The sequence below is a fragment of the Atta cephalotes genome (genome assembly GCF_000143395.1).
Source record: "Atta cephalotes unplaced genomic scaffold scaffold00013, whole genome shotgun sequence".
Taxonomy (NCBI): domain Eukaryota; kingdom Metazoa; phylum Arthropoda; class Insecta; order Hymenoptera; family Formicidae; genus Atta; species Atta cephalotes.
Window position 1 is genome coordinate 5,099,068 of NW_012130077.1, and position 11,375 is coordinate 5,110,442.

Genomic DNA, 11,375 nt, shown 5'->3' on the forward strand with positions numbered 1-11,375 from the left:
ATATATATATATATATGTATACATAAACATATGTACATGTACTAATCGATCGAATCATACTGAAATTCGAGAACCGAGAATTTTATTCATTCCTGATTTAATTATGATGACGTGTCCACTATCGTTTAAATACATCTTATAATTAATACGACGCTGTGTATTTCAGCAAGATAAGATGATATTTCCGCGCGATGTAAAATTTAATAAAATTTCTTTTACGCCAACTAATTTTCTGTTTCTTTTCTTTCGTTTCGCGTTTGTAAAAGTAATGAAACGAGAGAATTTCAAGATTCCATCGATTATTACATTTATCGGGTTTATTATATTAATTATAGAAAGGAAAGAGAGAAAGAGAGAAGGAGGGAAATGAAATTGTTGTGGTATGTTAATGCGTTAAGAAGATATACGTGAAAATGTGTATGCATCAATGTGTGCTTATGTACACAAACTTCACGAAGAAACAGGCATGATCACCGCTAAACCTGACTTTTAAAAAAAAATAGAAAGAGAAAGAGAGAGAGAGAGAGACAGAGTGATAGAAAAAAGAAAAAACACGTAAGAGGAAATAATAGGGTTTAGATTAGTGTGATACAAGGTACGACAAAGCAATAATTTAGTGATTGTACGATATACTTGATTAGCGAATTAGTGCTAAGTTAATGATACTTTCGAAATCTATAAATATTTACTCGATAAATCGTATAGTTTTGTAGAAACGCTGGAAAGATTGCCATTTCAGATTAACACTGTCTTGGGATCAAAGATTTAGGGGAAAAATGTAGTGGAAAAAATTAAAAAAAAAAAGAGAATTGGTAAGAGTAGTTGGAAATGAATGGACAAAACCGCGATATAAGTAGTCCTGATCCGAGAATTTTTTTTTCGTACAAACGTGAGATGAAAATGAACAATTCAGTAAGCAATTAAAAATGAACGAAAAACAAAGAGATTTCGAGCACATTGTTCACGATTTTTTCTAACAGGACGAATTTCGAGATAATTATACTCATTTGCGAATATGCGTATCTTACTGGAAGAAATAGGATAGAAATATCGCCTTTAAATTTCGCAACGTGATGCTTTGTCATTTAGAAGGAGTCATCTTGTACAGATGCCAAATTCATATATGCCGAAAGAAAAATATTTGAGGAAAAGAAAAACAGAGGAGAAACATTCACCGATTCATATCCGAATATGATAATTCATATCGCAATGCAACTTGTAACGCTTATAATTAATATTTGCTCTTATCTCGACACATTTTTAATTACGTTATATGTATCATATAGGAATCATCACTTAAAGAATAAGAAAGTAAAATGAATGTAAAAATACTGCACAATTGGAAAGTTTGTGTTCAATTTAACATATTTCACACGAATTCAATTTAACATGTTCCAAACGATCCACTCAAATTTTTTAATTTGACACAAGCGTGTGAATATGTCAAAAAATAATACAAACGTTATATATAAAAAACTGACACAAAAAACGTAACATTGATACAATTTGTAAGAACATTGTTGAAATATATTTTTTCAGTAAAATTAATATTTATGATGTAAATTAAGAAATGTTGAATATCAATTTAATTGCATAAAATATTCAGATAATCACATTAACATGTTAAATTAATACTCGGATAAAATTAAACACAAAATTTTAATAAAGATTTGAATGGATCGATTTTAACATAAAAACATGTTTACATGTGTACTTTTCATTTCTTAAAAAATTTTTTTTAAAAAACAATTATTGGCCCTCGCGTGCACAATGGCTTTTTATTTGTGTCAATATTATCACACAAAGTTGGAATGATTAAAAGTTGTTTACTTCAATCTGTCGATTCTAAGCTTTTAAATGAAGAAAATACAAGAAATTTATTGCGGAAATGTATATATAAATTTGTATCATAAATAAAAATGAGCTTTCATTCACGAGAAACAAATTTATGGAATTTTAAAAAAAGTATACGCAACGATCTGTTGATATGCGATTCGATGGAAATACAGTAACGCTTACTTCGACAGTCATTATCACTCTTTTAAATTTTATTTAAAAAAAAAAGGAATAATAAGAACAATGTAACACGTGTGCAAACACATCGCAAGAAATCGATTACAGCATTAAAATAATATGCATAAACGAAATATTCTTCCAATAAAACACGCTACAAATGGCTTATCGTAAAATGCAAGAACTCTACTCTTTTCGAGTAAAAGAAAGTGTAGTGAAATATTGACTCTGATGAAAATTTTTCTGTAAATTCTTCATATAATTTTTCAGAATTTTTGTATAAATTTCAAAAATTCTGCATAATTTAACTGTTTAGAAAATTTCTCAGATTTTTTTTAATATGAATTAAAACACGTTTCAGAAATACCGAGAAAATCTACATCTTTTTTAGAATTTTTCATTCTGAATTCTGAAATATTCTAAGATTTTTAAGATTTTTCATTCGATAATTTTGCTAAAAACACATATAAAATATGAAAAAATTCAAAGTGTTTTTTAGAAATCTTCATAAATTGAAAATATAATAGAAGTTCTCTCTCTCTTAAAAATGTTATCTCATTATGAAAATTTTTTTCACCAGAGTAATATCAATTTTTCAGATCATTCTATAAATCTTTATGTTTTCGATAGACATCGTTCAATGCACAAATATAGAATCAGTCAATATATTGTTGATGGCAATTGCTATAGTTATTGAAAGCAGACAAATCCAATTGAATGCAAAATCAGCGAGATAATACTTTGTTATAGTATCAAAATTGATATTGTAATTCGGGAAGTATGTATATAAATTTTTTTCAAATCACCTGACTATAACACGTGTATAAACTCGGCGGACTACCACAAAGAATTCACTCACAATGAAGAATAAAGGTGATATAGATGAATTTGCCAATCTTGGAACAATATAACACCAAACTTCAAACTAGAACTATTGTACACGTCGCGCGTACTTTTTAATATCAAATCAAATTTGTTAGTCATTTATAACGTTGTGCATCTATACATCGCCGATATATAGGAATAACACAGAACGATTATCCTTCAATGTGTGAAAGACATTGTACTCAACATCTCCGAGCAGTTTCTTCGCAAATTCAGTACTTATTACGAGCAAGATTTCAGTGTCACATACTGACATGGATTCGATATCTGAAAGAAAGTCATACACATATTCCATATAGCAAACGTGTCTAAAAAGATGCTCTAATCTTTCTCAAGAACTTTAGATATCCTTGAAATTCCGTTTGTTGTTTGGGATATTATGTTATATAAATACGTGCATGTATACTCACTCACTCACTCACTCACTCACTCACTCACTCACACACACACACACACACACACACTCGCGCGCGCGCGTGTGTGTACACATACATACATACATACATACATACATACATACATACATACATACATACATACATACATACATACATACATACATACATACATACATACATACATACATACATACATACATACATACATACATTCGGTATTTCATACATCAGATGCTGATTCGTGAAAGAATGTGAGAAAATGACTCGGACTGTAAGGGTAAGGATAAAGCGTTTTACAGGCGACAACAAACACGTTCATGACCAACATACGTGTGAATCACGTGAATAAAATAGCGACGGATACCTTTACAAATTTTTCGTAGTGCAAGCCGGCACTCCGTCGCCGCGACGTCGACGAAAGCAATTTTACATAATATTTACAGCGATGTGCAATAAACAGCACACGTCACACATAAATTAATTCGTACCCAGTAATGTAATGCAAAAGCCGATCATGTTACTGACATGTTTCTTATCAATAAATTAAACCTTAAATATGCATGTTGAAATATTTACTTCATCCCACATTTTGTAATTCCTGAATTTATCCTTTGAAAAAATATAATACCTTTGAAAAAATATAATACCGTCCTTTTTTTCAGAGAAATGTGAAAATCAATAAATATCCAAATCCAAAGATTAAGATAAATATTAAATTTGCAAATATCATTGTTTCAAATATCTTGTTTGCCCGCCTTTAATTCCAAAAGAGAGAGAGAAAAAAGATTATATAACATAATGTTAAATAAAAACATATCTTTAATAATCACTTAAAAATTAACGAAATATCGGCAGTTTATTGAAAAAAACACAAGAGAAATCTTAAGGTTTCTAAGTTTCGCGAATATTATATTTCGTACAATTATTCCATATATAATTATTTCCAGTTGACGAAGATAAAAACGGATTTGAGACGAGATTAAAAAAATTAGAGTACAATTTAAATTTAATTACATGAAAACATTACAAGTGATACACGCTAAATCTGACAACTTTAACGCGTATAGTGATTACAACAGCTGATACAGCTGAAAATATACTGTTGAACAATCGTAAACTTATTATAATTGTGTATTTCGAACTATAATACAAAGCATTTGTGAGACTAAAATATTACAATTACAGTCGTTGCTGCGGTTGTTTGTCGGTGGAGGCCGCTTTAGAAGGTTGCGCTTCTGATGCTTTGTTCTTTTTACTACTGTCCTCGGAAGATTGTCCCTTTTGCACGTTCCATTCCTTCAAACCTTCCGGTAACGAAGTATCCTCTTCAAAAGAGCCTGTACCTTCGACAAATTCTTCATAGGTGGATTTTTCACGGAAAGGCCGAGGTCCAAGTAATTCGATCATGTCATCCCTACTTAAAACCTCCTGTTTTAACAATCGCTCAGCGATCTGAAATTAAACGAAATTATATTTCAATCTTCATTTTGATAAAATTATTTAACACTAGAACCGTCGATAATGCCATTTTCGCTCCGCTGATGTTAAAAAAATTATTATTAACTTCTATGTTTTTTGTACTGATTAAAGTATATTTTTTTTAAGTTTTATCATTTTAGAAGTTTGATTTATAAAAATTAATTAATCAATTTTATTCATGTTTAAACAGTTTATTTCTATTTTTATCTTAAATCGTCAAAGCCAATATGGTACAACAAAACAAAAGAATTTTTTCCAATTTTGATAAATTCATAATATATTGTCATCTAGACCAAAATAAGAGACACATTTTTTTTTATACGTGCTCTTACGCACTTTTAAGGAATAAAACACTCCTTCGTCAAAAATTGGTTTTTTAAAATTAATTCCTTTCGGAACGAATATCATCGAAATTATAAGAAATAGAAAAAAATTTTTCATTAATAGTTAAATTTAGAAATATTGTATAGTAATAATGTGTGTGTGTGTGCGTGCGTGCGTGCGTGCGTGCGTGCGTGCGTGCGTGCGTGCGTGCGTGCGTGCGTGCGTGCGTGCGTGTGATTAAAGATTGTGTATTAAACAAAAAAATATTTATCTTTATTATAAAGTATTCTTTTCTGAAACTATTTACAACTTTATGAAAACATTTTTTTTATCTTTTACAATTTCGACAATTCGCTTCGAAAGTAATCGATTGTTTACTTGCATAGCAGCGAAGAAGAAAAATAAAAGTATGCGCGAACAGCAAAACTATTGTTGAATTGCATGCAGTAAAATTAAGTACAATAAAATTTTATTATCCAATTATAGCGTATTAAAATTAATCTTAATTAATGCAAATAGTATAAAAATAACATTAAAGGAAAACAAAAATATAGACACTAAACTCTTTCGCAGTTCTAGGAATGTGCTTCATTTTTCGGCGGTTCTAGAGTTAAATAGATGATAAAATCATAACTACCTTGATTACATCTTCTTTATGCTCATTCAAGAGAGCTAGCGTCCGCTTATGAGCCTTTTCAATCAAATCTCGAACCTCGTTATCAATAAGTTGCGCGGTATGTTCCGAATACGGTTTGTCAAAGACCAACTCTCCTGTATTCGGCATTTCAAAACTAACATTTCCAATTTTCTCGTTCATACCGTATTGCGTAATTTGTGCATACGCAACTTTTGTAATCTTAAAAATTACAGAAAGGAATTTAATAAAAAGAAATATCGAAATATAGAAAAGTAAAAATATTGGTGCTAAATGACACAGTGTTGAAATCGCTTGTCAAGCAAAAGATACAGAAATTACACCATGTGTTTTATTGTTTTTATATAGTTAATTATGATAATACCTTCTGTAAGTCATCTTGAGCGCCTGTAGTAATGCGACCGAAAAAGATTTCTTCCGATACTCGTCCACCGAGCATCATGCACATCCTATCGAATAACTGTTCCTTTGTATAAAGATATAGCTCACGTGGCAAGTACTGAGCATATCCTAATCCTTTACCACGTGGAATAATGGATACCTAAGGGAATCAATACAAGTTACCAAAAAGTTGTACTGACTATTGTAAATATATGAAATATAAATAAGATATAGTAACCTTTAAAAGTGGATCTGCATGCTCTAAAAACCAACCAGTTATCGCATGACCAGCCTCATGGTATGCAACTGTCTTCTTCTCTTCTGGTTGTAACACTTTAGTCTTTTTTTCCAGGCCAGCAACTACTCTCTCAATAGCTTGCTCGAAGTTTTTAAGTTGAATGTTATTATTCAAGTCTCTTGCCGCAATTAGAGCTGCTTCATTGCAAACATTTGCAATATCTGCTCCTAAAAATGTTGCAATATTACGATAGATTTCTTCTAATTTTTATTGAATGTAAAATATTTTATTTTTCCATTATATTTTTCCAAAAATTTTCATTATATACCTGTAAATCCAGGAGTCAAAGATGCCATTTTTCGTGCTAATTCATCTTTATCTAATTTCGTTTTCAAAGGAGCTAAATGCACTTTGAAAATGGATGCTCGTCCTTTGATATCTGGAGCAGGAACAAATATTTGTCTATCAAATCTACCAGGTCTTAACAATGCTTTGTCTAGAATGTCTATCCTATTAGTCGCCGCTAATACAACCACATTGGTCGTCGTGTTAAATCCTTAAAGAAAATTTAATAAAAATGTTAGATTATTTGATAATTTTCGATCTTTTCGTATTAAAACTCCGATGTACCATCCATTTCTACCAAGAGCTGATTCAATGTATTTTCTTGTTCAGAATGTCCGCCAAAATTCCGACCTCCTCTTTTTCGTCCAACTGCATCGATTTCATCAATAAATAATATACACGGTGCATGTTTTCGTGCCATGGAAAACATATCGCGAACTCTGGAAGGACCGACACCCACAAACATCTCCAAGAATTCCGAACCTGATACTGTAATAAAGGGTACATTCGCTTCACCAGCTGTAGCTTTAGCTAACAAAGTTTTGCCGGTGCCAGGGGGCCCTAAAAAAAATACGACATATATGTACAGCACGTATAACATCTTTAAATTCAATCGATATATTAGAGTTTTGATTAGATCAATGAATAAATGGATAAAAAAAATACATTTTACCATCTAATGAATAATATACATTTTATACAACATATTTTCACATAAACCTTAGTTACCTGTTAACATAGCACCCTTTGGTATCTTAGCTCCAAGATCTATATACTGTTGCGGATTTTTTAGGAAATTTACAAATTCCATGATTTCGATTTTAGCTTCTTCACATCCAGCTACATCTCTAATGTCGAGCAATATACAATTTACTAATCAAGAATTGCATATATGTTAAATATAGAAATATGTGCTTATATGTATGTATTACTCACTTAAATCGTACACCAATATCATTCGAATTTATTAATTTCGCAGTCGATTCCATTACTTGACCAAAAAGTCCACCCTTTTTACCTCCTTTACCTGACATTATTTCTGCTGATCTTCGTATTAAGAAAATGATTACCCCTAAAATATATTTTAATAATAGCCACAAAAAATACACATACACACACAAAATAGATACTTCGTAACTATAATAGTTTATAAGATTAATAATTAATTACTCACCCCACATAATAATCTGCGGAATATATGATAGAAGGTTTGAACTTTCTACTTCGTTTTTGTAGACCACAGGAATATAATTCTCAGGTCCCATGTTTAATTCTAATTGTGCATTTTCTAAATTTCTTTCAAAAGTATCTGTACTTCCAATATTAAACCATAGTGTATCCTATAAAAAACATTAATAAGATAAAGTATCAATATGAAATTAAAAAATAAGTAAATTCTATCAGTAATCTAAGTAAACTCTAATTTTGATCAATTAAGAACTTACAGAACCATCGACGGTATACCCAGGTAAGAGTTTTACACGCACCCATTTTTTATTTATTACTTCTAATTTTTCGACAAGACCTTTGTTTAGATAACTGAAAAACAAAAATGTAATTACATAATTATAATTACATAATTATAAGCATAAATTATTTTCATTTTATATATGTAAAGCAGACACTTCTATCTATCAGTGTAAATATATCTAACAATATTGATTAGTATTTACAAATAACAAGTCCTGTTAATATTTAAATCATCCTTGCATAATCATTGGCAATAAAATTTACTTACTTATGTATAAATTCTCTCCATGTAATCTCTTTCAGATTGAAGTCCTGGGCAAGTACCAATGCAATTACACCACTTACACCAAGTGCAACCAAAATCATTAATGTTTTTTCCTTATCTCCACCTTCGAACGATTTGCCTTCTTGTGAGCTGTTTCCAAAAATCTTAAATATCCATTGGAAACTAGACTCTTTGGAACCAGACGACGATGTAGTGGACGATGTAGAAGAAGATAAAGGAGGTTTTTTAGTTGTTTCAGCCTTTTTACTTGTTTCTTCTACTTTTTTAGAAGCATTTTTACCATTTTTACCTTCACCTGTAATGAAATTGCTTTAGAAATTCTATATACAATTTGCTGTAAAACTAAAAGGTGAACGAAAGTCATATAGAGATAAACCTGGTTTGAAAAATTTTTCGAATCCTTTTGGTGGCTCTTTACAAAATAATCTCCATTTTTGCTGTACCTGCTCGATGGCAGATAATGTCGTACTATTTTTAAGTTGTGATAAGTGACGTCTCAGCTAAAAAAATAGATTTTAGCTTAATCTTATTATTCTAATGACTTATGTAAAATAACAAGAATTATGTCATTATTCTTGATATTTCAATTACAAAATCGCAAATAACCATCGCAAAGGTGATGTAAACCATGTGTTTCATTGCGACAGTTGACAGATTGTGATACAAATGAGTGAAAAAGATAGATACATGAGAGTGTATCCTTTTTAAAAAATATATTATATGACATACACTTAGAAAACGAATCATAACTGTGACGGGATAAGCAAATGCGTCGATTGCAGAAGGTTGCACAACGGAACGTCTGAAGTACGCGACACGCAGATAACGCTCGCGCAATAACCGCGGGCGATTATTAACGTCACGATAATGCTCGTCGTGTCATTTCTTGCACGAAAACGTCGTCAGCAGTTGTCCTGGTGCGATGTGTTATGTGATGTTATGTGACGAGTACACGAGTCACGAAGACGGTGTACAGAGGCGGTGAATAGGTTATGATACCTGAAATGTGTCGAAATAACCTTTCTGAGCGGACTGTAGGACTAATCTCTCTAGCTTGCTGGCCGAGAAGAGCAGTTGGTGCGCCATACTTGGAGCAATTGTCATATACGGCCCTATTGAGATTCAGAGGATCCCTGTTTTTACTTATTAATTATTATTTTTCCCTCGTTGAATCTGAGCGCAATGTATTACTAGCTGGGAGCGACCATTTCAGCTCAGTTATCACCGATGATGAAGCAAAATACCCACAGTGCTTCGGCCGACATTGATTTCGAACTTATTGCCGGTACTGTCGACATCGATGACTGTGGATTTAGCAAAGTTTCACTCCTTCGTTTTAATTTTTTTTTTCACAATCTTTCTCGGCAAATTGGAAAATTAGCACCGTCTCTTTATTTCAATCATTGCCTCATTGTCTTTTTTTATGTCTAATTTTTATTAGTAAGATACATAATCTAGAAATCTCAATATCGATCACATGACTTATCGCGGCTCATCGTTTGCGTGAAAATATATATAAATATATATAAATATATATAAATATATATAAATAAAACTCATACCAAACTGTCGACAATTGCAAATCGATCGAATTCTTGACTAATTTTGACTACCGATCCATAATGAACCAATCACAACAGCTGTGTCGGATAAAGCTGCTAATATGTTCATTGAGCGATTGAATGTGATTAGTTGGATCTATAACTACATTTACACAACACCCAGATTTAATAAATCCATCTCAGTAAATGAGAATGGATTAAAATGAATAATTGAAATTTTTTTCTATCCAAATATTTTAAATAGCGAATACTTTTTTTTAATTGGATGCAATTGGATTGAAAAACTGCATTTCTTATTCAAAATTTTGAATTGAACAGTATTCACAATGTATGTGTTGTGCACAGAAAAAGCTAATATTATTTTTTAGATTGAAAGACATAGGGATATGTTCCATGCAATTTCTATAAATGAATAAAAATGCATTCAGGATTAAAAAGCATTCATTTTAACATTCAATGAATCAATATTTCTGAAAATCTGAATCCATTTCAATTCATTTTAATCCTCGTTTGCTGGGTAATTAAACATTTACAAATTGATTTTTAATAATGTACCCTTTTGATTTATAGCTCTTCAATTATCTCATCGATTCGCGAAGATGTGTGGCATTTCATCCCGTACCTATAAAAAGAGATCTGAATCACGGCATGAAGCTGATTATCTATGAAATGCGCGATTCCATAATGATTCTCGTATTTGAAGCATCCTGTACTCAGCAACATATTAAAACACTACAAAGCCCTAAATGCGACATAATTTCATAATGGAATTGTGCTGTTAACACTGTTTGCTTTAGGAAATATTTAACTATTGGAATTATTTTTTTAAAACGAGATGATAATAGATTGTTGATAATAGAAACTTGATTGATATCAATAGGCTTATCAGGAAGAAAGGCCGGAATTAGATTATCCATTGAAGATTAAAGATTGAAATTTCACTAATGATGAAGATAAAGAAGTTTTGGGTTCTTTTCTGATTGGTCAAACTTCAATCTTTCAATCTTCAATCTTATTCTTCAATGTGTAGTCTGATTCTGATCTAAGGAGACCACTTACGTAAATAATGGCCACAGATTCTTGCATAAAACATAGTGCATAAGGGAATCAACCAATCGAAATTCTTCTTTTCTATGGAATGGGAGGAAAGGAAAAATTCTGATTAGTTGATTCGCTTATGCACTATGCATTATGCGTTATGCAAAAGTCTAAACTGCAGCCTTAGGGCCGCGTTTTAGTATATCCACACAACTTGCATAGCTGCATAAACATATGCATAAAAAAAATTATCCAATCGCATTTCTCCTATATAAACGCGCGTAAAATGTGATTGGATAAT

At 31.2% G+C, this 11,375-nt stretch overlaps 1 protein-coding gene across 1 annotated transcript; it reads right to left on the reverse strand.

Moving 5' to 3' along the window:
* Window positions 1-4,178: 4,178 nt before the first annotated feature.
* LOC105617579 (AFG3-like protein 2) lies at window positions 4,179-9,560 on the reverse strand. Its single transcript, XM_012199136.1, has 13 exons — window positions 9,474-9,560; window positions 8,851-8,974; window positions 8,457-8,769; window positions 8,164-8,257; window positions 7,893-8,058; window positions 7,655-7,790; window positions 7,448-7,566; window positions 7,004-7,279; window positions 6,702-6,929; window positions 6,374-6,600; window positions 6,119-6,295; window positions 5,737-5,955; window positions 4,179-4,748 (listed from the first exon to the last, which is right to left on the reverse strand). Exons 1-13 carry the CDS (start codon window positions 9,558-9,560, stop codon window positions 4,476-4,478), a joined length of 2,439 nt encoding a protein of 812 aa, XP_012054526.1. The 3' UTR covers window positions 4,179-4,475.
* Window positions 9,561-11,375: the final 1,815 nt, after the last annotated feature.